The sequence below is a fragment of the Carcharhinus amblyrhynchos genome, chromosome 9, assembly GCF_965287045.1.
Source record: "Carcharhinus amblyrhynchos chromosome 9, sCarAmb.v2.hapA, whole genome shotgun sequence".
NCBI lineage: Eukaryota > Metazoa > Chordata > Chondrichthyes > Carcharhiniformes > Carcharhinidae > Carcharhinus > Carcharhinus amblyrhynchos.
Genome location: NC_137332.1, coordinates 17,128,999 through 17,144,125, shown reverse-complemented (window position 1 = coordinate 17,144,125; position 15,127 = coordinate 17,128,999). Strand labels below are relative to the sequence as shown.

General features: G+C 39.3%; 1 protein-coding gene across 3 annotated transcripts in view; it reads right to left on the bottom strand.

The window, feature by feature from the left end:
- fnbp1l (formin binding protein 1-like) overlaps window positions 1–15,127 on the bottom strand; it is a 152,669-nt gene that overhangs the window by 12,350 nt on the left and 125,192 nt on the right. For 2 of the 3 annotated variants that reach the window (XM_080195239.1, XM_080195240.1), the window contains exons 10-15: window positions 12,365–12,523; window positions 9,173–9,187; window positions 7,232–7,341; window positions 6,094–6,226; window positions 4,612–4,730; window positions 2,973–3,127 (exon numbers count right to left, since the gene is read on the bottom strand). In XM_080195239.1, the coding sequence (XP_080051365.1) occupies window positions 2,973–3,127; window positions 4,612–4,730; window positions 6,094–6,226; window positions 7,232–7,341; window positions 9,173–9,187; window positions 12,365–12,523 (691 nt within the window). The remainder of the gene's footprint in view (window positions 1–2,972; window positions 3,128–4,611; window positions 4,731–6,093; window positions 6,227–7,231; window positions 7,342–9,172; window positions 9,188–12,364; window positions 12,524–15,127) is intronic. The other variant, XM_080195241.1, reaches the window with a different exon arrangement.

The window sequence follows — 15,127 nt, the reverse complement described above, 5'->3', positions numbered from 1 at the left end:
GACAGCAGTGGGAAGTTGTGCGCGGAGCCTGAAGAGATAGGAGAGGCACTGAATGAGTATTTTTCAACAGTATTCACACAGGAAAAAGTCAGTGTAGTCGAGGAGAATACTGCGATACCAGGTAGTAGACTAGACAGGATTGAGGTACATAAGGAGGAGGTGTTGGCAATTCTTGAGAGTGTGAAAATAGATAAGTCCCCTGAGCCGGATGGGATTTACCCTAGGATTCTCTGGGAGGCTAGGGAGGAGATTGCAGAGCCTTTGGCTTTGATCTTCATGTTGTCATTGGCTTCAGGTATAGTGCCGGAAGACTGGAGGATAGCACATGTTGTCCCCTTGTTCAAGAAAGGGAGTAGAGACCATCCTGGGAGTTATAGACCAGTAAGCCTTACTTCTGTTGTGGGCAAAGTTTTGGAAAGAATTATAAGGGATAGGATTTATAATCATCTAGAGGGAAATAAATTGATTAGGGATAGTCAACGCGGTTTTGTGAAGGGTAGATCGTGCCTCACAAACCTTATCGAGTTTTTTGAAAAGGTGACCAAAGAGGTGGATACGGGTAAGGCAGTTGACGTGGTGTATATGGATTTTAGCATAGCGTTTGATAAGGTTCCCCATGGTAGGCTATTGCAGAAAATGCAGATGCATGGGATTGAGGGTGATTTAGCAGTTTGGATCGAGAATTGGCTAGCTGATAGAAGACAGAGGGTGGTAGTTGATGGGAAATATTCAACCTGGAGTGCAAGTGGTGTACCTCAAGGATCTGTTTTGGGGCCACTGCTGTTTGTCATTTTTATAAATGACCTAGATGAGGGTGTAGAAGGATGGATTAGTAAATTTGCTGACGACACCAAAGTCGGAGGAGTTGTAAACAGTGAGGATGGATGTTACAGTTTGCAGAGGGACATAGATAAGCTGCAGAGCTGGGCCAAGAGGTGACAGATGGAGTTTAATACGGAAATGTGTGAGGTGATTCACTCTGGTAAGAATAACAGGGGTACAGAATATAGCGCTAATGGAAGGACTCTTAGTAGTGTGGACGAGCAGAGGGATCTCGGGGTACATGTGCAAAGCTCCCTGAAAGTTGGCACCCAGGTTGTTAAGAAGGCGTACGGTGTGTTAGCTTTTATTGGTAGACGGATTGAATTTCGGAGCCATGAGGTCATGTTACAACTGTACAAAACTCTGGTGCAGCCGCACTTGGAGCATTGCGTACAGTTCTGGTCGCTGCATTATAAGAAGGACGTGGAGGCATTAGAAAGGGTGCAGAGGAGGTTTACCAGGATGTTGCCTGGTATGGTGGGAAGGTCTTATGAGGAAAGGCTGAGGGACTTGAGGTTATTTTCATTGGAGAGAAGAAGGTTATGAGGTGACTTGATTGAGGCACACAAGATGATCAAAGGATTGGATAGGGTGGACAGTGAGAGCCTTTTACCTCAGATGGTGATGACTAACACAAGGGGACATAGCTTTAAATTAAGGGGTGGTAATTATAGGACAGATGTCAGAGGTAGGTTCTTTACTCAGAGGGTAGTAAGGTCGTGGAATGCCCTGCCTGCAGCAGTTGTGGACTCGCCAACTTTAAGGGCGTTCAAATGGTCTGTGGATAGGCATATGGATAACATTGGAATAGTTTAGGTTAGAGGGTCACTAGATTGGTTCCACTGGTCAGCGCGACATCGAGGGCCGAAGGGCCTGTACTGCGCTGTAATGTTCTATGTTCTAAATATTGGCCAGAAAACTCGAGATAATTACCCTGCTCTTTTTTAAGTAATGCTGGAATCTAATGCTCATCTGAAAGATAGCACTCCAAAAGTGCAGCACTCCTTCAGTACTACACCAGAGTATCAGGCTTCATTTTTCTGCCCAAGTCACGGAATGGAATTTGGACCCACAACCTTCTGCCTCCAAGGTGATTGTACTACCACCTGAACAATGGCTTATACTAATTTTATGAATTTGTTTTAATAATTGCCTCTTTTAATATTGACAACATAAATTATCTTGAATACAATCTTATAACATGATACAAAAGGTGAACTGCAGAAGTGAGGCAAGTGACTGCCCTTGACATGTGGCATCAAGGAGCCCTTGAAAAACTGGAGTCAGTGGGAATTGGAGGAAAACTCTCTAGTGGTTGAAGTCATAGCTAGGACAAAGGAAAATGGCTGCAGTGATTAGAGGTCAATTATTTTAATTCCAGGACATCACTGCACGAGTTCAGGGTAGCGTTCTGGGCCCAAACATCATGAATTGCTTTTGTCAATATCCAGGCTTGGGCTGACATAGGCAGAGAAAGTTGGGGGGGGGCAGTGAAAGGAAGGTTTGTGATAGGGTTCAAGTAACTCGGTTATTATCAAACAAAAAACGGAATGAGTGCAGAGACCAAGGTAGTAGTGGTGATTGTGCCAGCTAAATGGTCTCTTCCTAGAGACACAAAGGTTCAGCATAACTTGCCAGGTTTTTTCTCAAAACCTCTATTTATGAAGTCCTATATGTTTTGCTAATTGTTCTCTCAATATGCCCTGCACACTTCTTAGAACTATGCAATTTAGTTTATATTGCCTCTCCCTATTCCCTCTGACAAAGTACATCATTTCACATTTCTCTGTATTAAATTCCATCTACCACTTATCTGCCAATTCTTCCCTGTTGCAGTCGACTGGTATCATGCACACTGTCACATATCCAAGTTTGGAAGCATTGGCAAATTTTAAAAACCTCCATGAGGCGGCAGCTGTGGCATAGTGGTATTGCCAATGGACTAGCAATCCAGAGCTCAGGGTAATGCTTTGGGGACCTGGGTTTGAATTCCACTCACTTATTTCAGAAATTCTATTCACATGATTCAGAAATGCTCTTGAAATACCTTTAGTCTTGGATTGGTGTTGAAAATTTAAATGTGATGTTGCATAGAAAACCTTTGGTTATAAACCTCTCAGAAAAAAATTAGAGCAAACCAAAGATCTTACCATCAAATGGGTATAGCGCTTTGCAGTGGCCAACAGCAGGTAGAGGTTCATCATCTTCAAATTCATCATCAAACTCAGCCATGCGATGTGGTTCTGGATATCTCTGGTTTGCTCGCTGCTCTTGATTTGGATCATCCATATAGCTCCCTTCAGGGCTGATAGTAGAGAAGTCAGTGAAGAATTATTAAATGAGGAGCAACTTGCCTGAAATACTGATGCCTTTAGATATCTAGACTTATGTGCAGTTTAAGTATAGCCATTAAGCGAATAGATCATTCATGCAGCACACAAAAGTTAAATAAATGCCCCGAACATTTTTGTTTAAAACCAGTAGCAAATTAGTCCTTTAACCTGTATTTTATTTATCTAAGCATTACGTGAAGAGAAGCACTGAGGTGATATACCTTATATAACAGGGCAGCTGCCACTAACATCTCACTGATTTTTAAATAAATTTCACTATTTTCCTCATTTATCACCCTGAAAAGGGCAACCATTGGCAGTAACTTGTGCCAGTATCTGCTGGTACTTAATAAAAGCAAATTACTGCACTTGCTGGAATCTAAAACCAAAAGAGAAAACGCTGGAAAATTTCAGCAGGGCTGGCAGCATCTATAAGGAGAGAAAAGAGCTGACGTTTCGAGTCCAGATGACCCTTTCTCATCTGTTGGTACTTTGCTCAACTATCTATCCTTCATACAAGAAATCAACATTAGCACTTGCAATAATTCAACACCAAGGTATGCACCGATCAAATCTGGGACTTTGTCAGTATGGTTCAGCCAGTTGTGCTTGATCTCAATACTACTATAGGTTTTAGATGCCATGCAGTCAAATAATTCAAGAAGGTTCAACATTACTTCGTGTTGATTATCACCTAAAAAAGGGACAACGTGCAGGTTGAGTGTGTTATCAAAGCAACACCTTCAAAGGAGTCAGATGATATCCAACCACAAGAAACAAATATGTTTGGTAGCAAACTAGCATCCATGTTTTGATGCCTTGCAATCTTCTCTCCAGAAGGGTATTATTATAACATTTACAGCCCATAGCAACCATTCTAATCCTTTTTGGAGCAAAATGCTTATACCAGCAATGTATACCACAGCTGACAAGAGAACAGGCTCCAATTAATTCTTATTATGTGAACTGTAGTGACATAACAGGTTGTATTTCTTCCATCACTGTAATATAGTGTGCCCTGTATTTATGCCACAATAGATTCTCCATGTTAGAAATGGCAGAGTCTTTAACATAACTTCGTGAAAAGTGCAGGAAATTTACTTATATTAATCTCTATTCTACAGGTTTTAAATCTGATGTTCTTCGATGCAATGCAATTCTATGATGCAGTTTTGATTTGACCACTTACCAAAAGTTTGTAACTGAAGATAATTTAAAATTTTACCATTCTTGTTCAAATACTTGTCTTTTCAACTGGCTAAATAACCAATTTGCAGAAAATTGTAAAGAAAAAAAAATCCATTCAGCATATCCCACTAAAAATTCAACGTCACTTCCATGATTCTAAAGCATGCAATTGCCTTCTCTGCAAATTTGCTGACTGAAACCAGTTACAACATCCATGAAACTGTGAATGATGCTTCATCTACATTAACGACTGTGGCTGAATGCATACCTTTCTCTTCCAGGTGTCCCATGATGGTTAACTTCTGCAGGCCGTTCAAACGCTGCACCACCACTTAATCGCCTATCTCCTCTTCCACATGTTCTGTTTTCAACCTCAAAGAGCCATGTCTTGGAGAGATTGATGTATTATCAGCTTTATAGTCAAATCAATTAATCATGATGTCTGTTCACAAGAATATACTTTAACACTGTCCACACAGGACAATTAAAATAACCAGTTATTTGTACCACAAATAAACACAGTTTCAGTTAAATGAATGAACACTTTAGCCTGCACTCTTCCAAAAACCTTCAAAAATGGATTGTGCCCCTATCCGCCTCCACTAAAAAGATACTCAAAGTTCCACTGCAAATGGCCTAGATAGTCTGAACCCAGAATAAGTAACTTGTTGCGAAGGAAGACACCAAGATAAATCCAACTACTTTCAGTCTATACTACAGGTTCCCAGGTCAGTTTCATTATTCAATAGCACTTTAATTTTCATCAGAAAAATGGTTTAAACATACTGGTATTCTGCATTATAGTGTCCCATCTAACAGTAAAGCAAGTTTCTGGTCACAACAATAATTAGCAGCTTTATAATTGATCACCAGCACCATTTAGACTCAGAATCTGAAGCATAGAGGCTAAACTAAGCTGCCAAGGTGCAGAATGGAGTGCACATCAATTACTGCAGGAACCCAAAACAGAAGCAAAATACTACACAGGCTGTAAATCTGAAATAAAAACAGAAATACTGCTGGAAATACACAACGTGTCACGCAGTATCTGGGAAGAGAGAAACTGAATTATTAGTTCTAATCAGAAAACACAGAATTGAAACATCAAGTTCCTCTCCACAGATGCTGCCAGGCATAGAGATTTTCCAGCAGTTTCTGTTTTTATTACTATGGGGAGCAGGGGGTGGTGTTTTTTTTAAGAAACCATGTTGTTTATAGCTGAGCACCCAAATTCCCCACAGTAAAACTAGCTGTTACAGCAATATATAGCCAACTTCCTCGCCACTTCACAGGAAGTAGAATACCAGCACTTTAGACACATTCTTGATCACAAGGGAAGTATCAGTGAGGAAGAAACTGCCAAATTGACTGAACTACAGTAAAAGTTTTTTCTAGTCATTTTCTTACAACTGCCATATAACCTTATATCAACTTCACTCACCCTGGCCATCATCTGTATTTTGCTCATCACTCGTGCCTATGTGACTTTGATCAAGTTTGACATTGAAACTAAATGCTTTAAGCAGAGAGACCTGGATAACCATACAATAAGGTGTCCATGTCAAAAGAAACTGGGATTTTATATCCGTATGTGCGTAACATGCAATATCTTTAAACTTAACTGGCACGAGTACTCAAGTATAAATCAATAAAATTAGATAAGCCAATCCATTCACAGCACTTGAAACTGTGTGAACAACATAAAACTCCAATATCTTTTAAACAATAAATATACTGTTGTCTAAGTTACCTCATGCTTTTGAATCTCATGACGTAGCTTCTCAATGTTGCACATGGTCTCCGATATTTTTGGGTGCAAGCTACCAGAATCACCCATCTGTGGATTTCGTTCATAAACATCTTTCATTTTGTTTAAGGCATCTCTGGGTAAAAGAAAATGAGCATCCTGAGTTATTTTATGTACCCCCTGTACAACTGCAGTAAAACATCCTTTTTCCTATACTCAAATCCTCTTGCTATGAAGGCCAACCCATCGTTTGCCTTCTTTACTGCCTGCTGTACCTGCATGCTTACTTTCAGCGACCAATGCACAAGGACACCAAGGTCTCGCTGAGTATCCATCTCTCTCAATTTACACCCATTCAAATAATAATCTGTCTTTCTAAAATGGCTACCAAAATGGATGCCCTCACATTATACTGCATGTGCCATGCAGATGCCTACACACATAGCCTGTCCAAACCACAGTGAAGCATCTCTGCATCCTCCTCCTCAGCTCACTCTCCCACCCAAGAAGTTTGAGGTAGGTTATAAATAATAGAAGACAAACTTCAACTCAACTCTGGATTGTGTCAAACACTTTTCTTCCCCAAATAAGGAGACCAAAACTGTACACCGTATTCCTGATGTTGTCTCCCCAATGCCTTGCGCAACTGCAGTAAACTTCCCTACTTTTATGTTCCGTTTCCCTTGCAATAAATGTCTACTTTCCATTTTCCTTCCTATTCATTTGTTGTACCTGCAGACTAATTTGTGATTCATTAAACAGGACTACCAGATTTCTCTGTACTGAATACTGCAATCTCTCTCTGAACAGATAGTATACTGCTTTTCCAGTCTTCCTGCCAAATAATAATACAATTAGTCAGAGCCTTGTAAAGTTATTTCTGCATGGTTAGGTTTACCTTCAAATTAAAATCAGTTATCTACAGAGTAAACTTCATATTCTGGTTTTAATTATTGCCATTCAAAATAAGATGTTTAAACTATCAGCTAATCTCATTCATGCTGCATTGATTCTCATGTGGTTTGTCAGGACATGCTGTTCATGGATAGACTCAGATTTATTATTCAGAATTTGCCAAGGGATTTACAATTTTCATTACTTTAATACCTCCCAGATAAGTACAATATAGTGAGCACCAGACCTTTGATCAATTTCTTTCTGCAATTCTTTGTTCAGTTCATCAATCTTCTGTTGCAGTTTCTTGCGTCTTTGTTCAGGTGGCAGATGACTAAAGTCTTCTGACGCAGTTCCCTAAAACAAAGATGGAACCAATGGTTACTGTGTGCTTAATACTGATTCCTTATCTTGGTGTTGAACTGCCTTGTATGAACAAAGGCAGTGACATCCAAAGCTAAAGCCAACTTCACAGTTGAGAGATTGACATGATTCTTAGGGCAAGTGATTTGGTGCAGCACAATAAGCCCTGACATCAACTGCAAAAATTCCACTCAGCCTTGTAATGAGCTTTGCTGCCAGAGTACCACAACTTTGCCTAAGAGCTCTGGAGATATTGAAAATGTGTATTTTTCAGAGACCCATCAAGATCACTTGCTACAACAAATCACATGTCCTACTTAAAAAATATAACACATCAGGCATCCATTCCAAGGTAACATTTATTAAGAGACTTGTACACTTCAAAATGTTTCAATGCAATCACTATTGTTCTGTGGACATGATTCTTGACCCCCTCCTGGTCTTTAAAAAATTGCTTGCACCATTAGGTCCCCACTTCAAAATAAATAAATACTTGGCTTCGCCTTAAGATGCAGGTGCATCATGCCCACATATCCATTCATTTTATCATAGCAGCGTTGCATTGTAACCCATCAACAAAAAGCTGCATACAGAATGTTAGAGAAAAGCAAAAGCATAAACTGCATGTGCTGATCCCAATAATTAGTAGCTTTATGTCACTACACACAGATTATTGATAAATCTTTCAAAAGCTGTTAAGGATGGTGATGCAGCAAAAGTTGGGAAGGAGGTGAAACAGACGAGAAATAAACTGGAGACAAAAGTCTAACTGCACAAGTCACACTTCTGAAAGATGTGCAAGTTAGATGGAGTGGCCATGCTAAATTGCCCCCTAGAGTCCCAAGATGTGCGGGTTAGTAGGATTAATGGAGTAAAAACATGGGGTTACAGAGATAGGGCCTGGGTGGCATTGTTAGCGACGCAGGTTTGATGGGCCGAATGGCTTCATCCTGCACGGTTGAGATTCTGTGATTCTATGAAAGCAGAGGACAAAAATATTTTTATCCAATAATCCAAAATATATTCACACATTTTTCCTTGGAACAGTAAAACAAAGTACTTTTGGAACTGTATAGAAGTTCCCAGACTACTGTATTGGCATCTGGATAACAGACTTGACTCCCAACCAGGATGACATTGGTTTGACTACTGCAGCTTTAGTTTATTTTCACAGATGTTTTCTGTGGTTCTTGCTCAGGGTGCTAGATGCCATTTTGCATGCAGGATTCCTGGAGGAAAGGGGAAAGAGAGAGGAGACACAAATAACAGCATCTACTACGCACTATTTAAATTTCTATCAGCTTACCATGGAATGGCAATGAAGGGGACTAAGGAAATCACCAAAGCTCAGATTCACTGCCACTAGGGGTTCAATGATAAGTGATGGGTTTGGGGTAAGAAGGAGGGCAAAGAATGAAATGGTATTTTAGAAGATTGTTTAAAAAACACAACACACGCACTCCAATACCAGCGTAACGCATCAGGTCTTTTTACATGCTTAGGATGGGGATGAGGTCAGGAACGTTTAGGGATGAAGTTTTAACATGCTGTCCAACCATAAAACAGCCATTCCAGATTGCTGAAAATTTACACCATTAAGTCTTTAATGGATGGAAAGCAACACAATTCAACCAAATCGACTTCAGCAATTGAGGTAGAATTTTTAAAAAATGAACCTGATATTTTCAGGTATATCCTTCTTAAAAATAGATTAGATTTTGTTAGAAAAACAGGTCAGCCTTAACCAGTTTAAAAAACACTTCAGCCATCAACACTGCCACAAAAATAGACGTTAGAGAAACCTCTAGTTCAGAATGACGCTTACCAGCTTCATTGAAAGCTTCATAGTTCATATGAAAAGAGAATGGAATCATTATAAATGTTCTACATTTACACCAACCATAATACTGCTGTATCAACACCATCAAATGCATTTAAGCTGCTGCATCCCGATGTAAACTTAACACTCCAGTTTCTCCACAAAATTAAAAGATACTGCATCAAATTTTGTTCTGTGGCAAGTTATCTGCTTGTAGCCAGGATAATGATCAGGGCTTCTCCACTTTGGATTAGGGCAAGAAATAAATCAAGGTTCCTGCCTTAGTCATATCAATGAAACCATTAGAAATGTGTGCATGTGGATACTAGGTGGCAGGGTACTGTTGCTGATAATTGGTATCAAGTTTCATACATGAATAATATCCAGTTGGAACTGATGGAAGAAAATGCCTAGTAGGTTATACCATGTACAAAAAGTAAATGGCTGCTGTTGTTGAAGGTAAATTATCTTAACCATAGGACATCACTGCGGTAGTGTCCTCAGTCCAACTGTCTTCAGATGCTTTAACAACAGCAAACGGTATCTGTCACAGAATTGTTACAGTGCAGGAGGCCATTCAGCCTGTTCTGTCTGCATCAAATCTCCAAATCAGCAATTCACTTTACTGCCATTCTCCTGCCTTCTCCCCATAACCCTAGAATTCTTCTTTTGAAACAAGTCTTAAATATTTTGAATGCTTTGAAATACATTCAGGATGCTCCAACTGAACCTGCCTCCATCACACTCTCAGGCAGTGCATTCCAGACCTTAACCATTCACTGCATGAAAATGTATCTTCACATATACATCTTTTGCCATGGCAATTGAGGAAAGATAGGGACAAATTTGGGACATAACAACATGACCGGACAGGAAAAAGATATTGAAGATGGGGAATGGGGATGGTAGCTTACAAGGGTTTATTTCTGTGAGCAGAGGGGTAATGACAGCAATTTGGGAGGAGTGGGGGACACAAACTGAGACCACCATTTGACAGTTTTGCTAATCAATTACTGTCTACAACAAGACAGCACATTCCCCCTGACAATCAATGAAATTATCACAAGGGTTTCCATGCTGGGGCTCATCACTAATCAACAATTCAACTAAACAATTGTATAAATGTACGGCAGGTCAGAGGCCAGGCCTTCTCTGGCACGTGGCTCACCATTTGACTCAACAAAACCCCCGCAACTCCTAAAAGGCACCAATCGGAAGTTGGAATGCTCTCCACTTGCCTGGATGCAAGCAACTGCAAGTACACTCAAGAGACCAGAACTAAGGGAAGTAATTGGTCTCCCATTTAAGACCGTGATGAAGATTCTTCCTTCTTCCCCAGAGACTTGGGGGGGGCGGGGGAGGGTGGTCACTGATTATTTTTAAGGCAGATGATTCTCAGTATAGTCAAGAATCTAAAGGTTATAGAAGTAGGCAGAATAGTGACCGAGATCACAATTAGATCTTGTTGAATGCTGTCGCAGGCTCAGGGATCCAAATGAACTTCTGCTTCTAATTTGTCCTTTTGTATGTCTGTGTACTATCCAAACAATGTATTCTGTTATCTCAGCACTCTATGCACTAGCTTGAAACACCCCACCGCTGCATTGTACTGTGGCTCCTGTGCATATTTTCCACAGGATTTACAACAGCAACTTCAGCTCCATTTTCTAAATTTTCAACTTCCATCTTCCAAAAGGTAGAAGGGCAGCAGGTTTACAGGATCACATTCAATGCCAAGCTTCTCTCCTGACTTGATTTTTCTTCACTGGCATTGGGACAAAATTCTGGAATTCCCTATCCAAAAGCATTGTAGATTCTTTACAATCTGGACTGGACTGAAAGTAGCTCACCATCTTCTCCGGGCAACTAAGAATGGCAGTGAAACCATTAATTTGAGACTGATTTATTACCTACATTTAGTAAATTAGCATGGACAAGCTGAAGAAAAAGATGCACTTTGACAGAAATATAAATTCTCAAAATCCTGATTCACTTGCATTTTATTTCACAAGAGGCAGAAAATATTGTCCATTTGGATTATTTCGACAGGGATGCTGCAACTTCAAATGGCACAAAATTCAGTACTACACATTTCAAAACCACACGCAAGCTTTCAATACACAGCATCTTACCATGTAGTCACAAAAAGCAAGTAAAACAGTTTGTGTCCATTTTAAATACCTTCAGTGAAGGCATCTGTCGGACTGTAACTATCACAAAAAACACCAAAACACAGAGGAGGTCATTCACTGATTATTTTTTCCAGTTTTAATGCCAACCAGGAAAGCATAACTGGAACTGGCCTGGACCTATTGGTCTGAATGGCCTGTTTCTATGCTGCAATGCAACAGGAACAATGTTATTGATCTCTGATAACAAATAATTCTTTACCTGGAATGACCAGACACACACATCCCCGCTACAGAGATGGGAATACATACAGACACACAAAGGGGAAAAGAAACACTAATCTATCATTCGTTTTGAGCTGCTGTAACCCATTACGTGAAGGCTACAGAAAGGTATTGAGCTATGATTATTGCTAAGTTTGAGGCTAATTGTTTTACAGCAGAGCAGGAAAATAGAATGATCAAAATTTGCTGTAATTCACAGCACTCGTTGAGACACAAAAGCTAAAATATATTGTCTCTAAATTAAATTGTGAGTGAAATAGTGCAAATGCCTATGAATTATTTGTTGTTTTATTCTCCATCTGTGTTTTGTATTCAGGAAAGAATGTAGTGAACCACTTTGGTGGTAAATATCCTTTGTACAAATCATGCAACTTTATTATTTCATAAAATACAAAGGTTTATAAAACAAAATCACAGAAGAACCACACTCAACTTGTCTTTACAACTGAAACAAAATGGGGCTTTTATGGTTAGCAATGAAATCTGAACAGTTACTCTTGCATTTCACTGCACAAGCTCATTACTGGAAAACAGTCATGCAAACTGACGCAGCTGTAATTTGAGGCTAAACAGTCGTAACCCGAATATAATTCCATGGACATATATTTAGACCAGTAATACCTAAAACTGGCAAAGCAGTTAATGGTAAAAATGATTTTGAGGCCATAGCATTTTAATTTACTTGTTGAACTAACCATGGAAGCCCTTGTAGAAATCTGTATATTTAAAAGCCTCATGCTGCAATCCAAACATCTACAAATATGCTCAATATAAACCAACTTACCCCCCTTTTGAGATCCTTGAAAGAAGGAATTCTGGGTTTCACTGTCTTTAGCTCATTCATGCAGTAAGACAGTGGATCCCTGGAAAACCTGGGAGACTGGGGCCCAAAAGGAACAGAGGACGAGCAAGAACTGGTAGGGGGGAGGTGAGGAAATGGCAGCTAACATAAAAACAAAAACAAAATAATGAACTACAAACTTAAAAAAAAGCAAAAGATACAAGAGCCCAAAAGAAATGTGAAGTATTCACATTAATCATGCCAATCTAGGCATTTCGCTTAGAGGCTATGTGCAGTAACATGTCAGGGGATCAAAGATTTCTATAAGGATAAGGGCTGAATGGTGTCCATCATCAATTCTTAACTGCACAATTTATCAATGGCTCATTGAAGTGGGGTGAAGTGTATAAGTAGAATGCAAAAATGTAACAGGATTCTTACCTCTCCTAATTTTACTACCAACCATATTTAAATCAAATAAAAGGAGATATTAACAGGCCAGACTTTTTATATGTTTCTGAATCTAAAGGTATAAATTATTTCCTACACATGCCATTTCCTGTTCACATGTAGCAATCACCTGAAATATATTAACAGTATAACATTATGCTATATCATGTACATCATCACGCGGATTGAAACAAAGTATGTAGGAACATTACAATGAAACTACAAACAGGTTAAAACTCAAACACAAAATATACACTGTGGAAAGGAAAATAAACTTTTTAATAAAATACAGATTCAATCAATTCACATTGCGAATGAAAATATTAGTTTTAGCAAGAAAGTTACTCGTAACGCTAACAGTGAATTATCAATACCGAGAATATGCACCACTTAAATACATGCAAATTGAGAAGTTATTGCTCAGAATTACTTAAAAATCACAGTGAAAAGTTTCAGTCTAATGTTGCTGAACTCAATGTTTTTCTCCATCTTAGCCCCCTTTTTCTTTAAATACTTCATACATTTTTGTTTCAATATAAAAGCATTCCCTTGCCCCTTTCCCCATACCCAGTAATCTATCTCCTGTTTCAATCCCTTCCAGATAATATCTAACAGATATTTTCTCTTTTCTTCATTCTGATGAAGAGCCAAACTGACTCAAAATGTTAACTCTGTCCTCTCTCGGTACAGATGCTGCCAGACCTGCTGAGTTTTTCCAGTATCCTCTCAAAAAACTCTACTAGACATGACTGATCCTTCTCAAGTCCAGGCTGACTTTCTCTCACCAGCTGATGTTTACCCAAATGCTCAGTCACTCTGTATCTATTGGTGGATCCTGTTAACTTTTCCACCACTGATATTAAAAACAAATTTATGGCACCTGATTTCCTTCCACACACCCTGTCTCCAACCTCTTTAATCACATGGTAAGCATAAAGCATACAGGTGTGTAGCACAGAAAAAGGCCCTTCAGCCCTTCATATCTTCTCTGGTCAAAGACAAACCATCCAACTATTCTAATCCCATTTTCCAGCACTTGATCCATAGCCTTATATGCCTTGCCATCACAAGAAATGTGATGGGTTACAGCAGCTCAAAAAAAGCAACAGATAAGTGTTTCTTTTCCTCTGTGCGTCGAAATACATCTAAATATTTCTTAAATGTTACGAAGATCTTTGCCTTCACCATTCTTCCACAAACCATACCCTCCCCTACCCCCCACCCCGAATGAAAAAGTCTTTCTCTCGCATCTCCTGTCCCTTGCCTTAAATCTTTGTCCCCTGGTCACTGATTCCTCCATCAATGGAAAAAATCTCTTCTTGTCTACTCAATGCTCGTCATAATTTTATACATCTTAATCATGTCCCATCTCAGTCTCTTCTACTCCAAAGAAAACAACACTAGTCTATCTAACCTCTCTTCATAAGTAAAATTCTCCAGCCCAAGCAATGGCATTTATTTTCAGCTTCAGATAGACCACTGGGCAAGATTAGACAAATATGAAAAATTTGCATTTATACAGCATCTTTAACATAATTAAAATGTGCCAAGGTTCTTTGTAATAGCATTATACAACAACATTTGATACCAAGCTGCTTAAGGCGATAGTAGAGTGCAGAGTGGGTAAAGAGACCCCTGCTTTAAGACGACTAAAACAAATTAGATTAGTTTAAAAAAAGTGTGCTTAAATATACAAAAAAATCACAATGTTCCTCACTTATATATTATACAAGTGTTGTCTGTATAAGCACAAATATAATCATTTTTGAACATGTACTATAGACTTAAACTGTATTTTTGTATCTTGAGAGCTTTGGCCAACAAGCCAGTTACCCCTTAGCATAATGGGAAATTAAATTTAATTAGGCGGACCACATTCTTTTGGAACAGTGAAGCATAAAAGAGTGTATACCCTATTATCAGGGCAAGCTAAGCAGTTACAAACAACCAAGGTTATTACAATGAAGGACCAAGCTCCTAGCTCTAATAAATAACTGCAATTCAATCTCCACTGATAAAGGGACAGAAAACAGGCCAGAGAAGATGCCTCTCTTTTAGTTCCCAGGACTGCAGGTGTTAGGGGCGGCCCTTGAACCTACTGGATTTAGGTAGGTAAGGTTACTAGGCAACAGCGGAGGGGGGGGATAACTTCTGGATTTGGTTGACCAATGAATTCCTAATACGGCTGGAGGATAAAATGCTTTTGGCCAAAGTAAATCACATGTATTAATTTAATTGACCATCCAGCTTGGACAGGTGGGGCGGGAGGATCAAATTGTCAGAAATGTATACCTGTGATGTAAGGTCAGAGAGGAG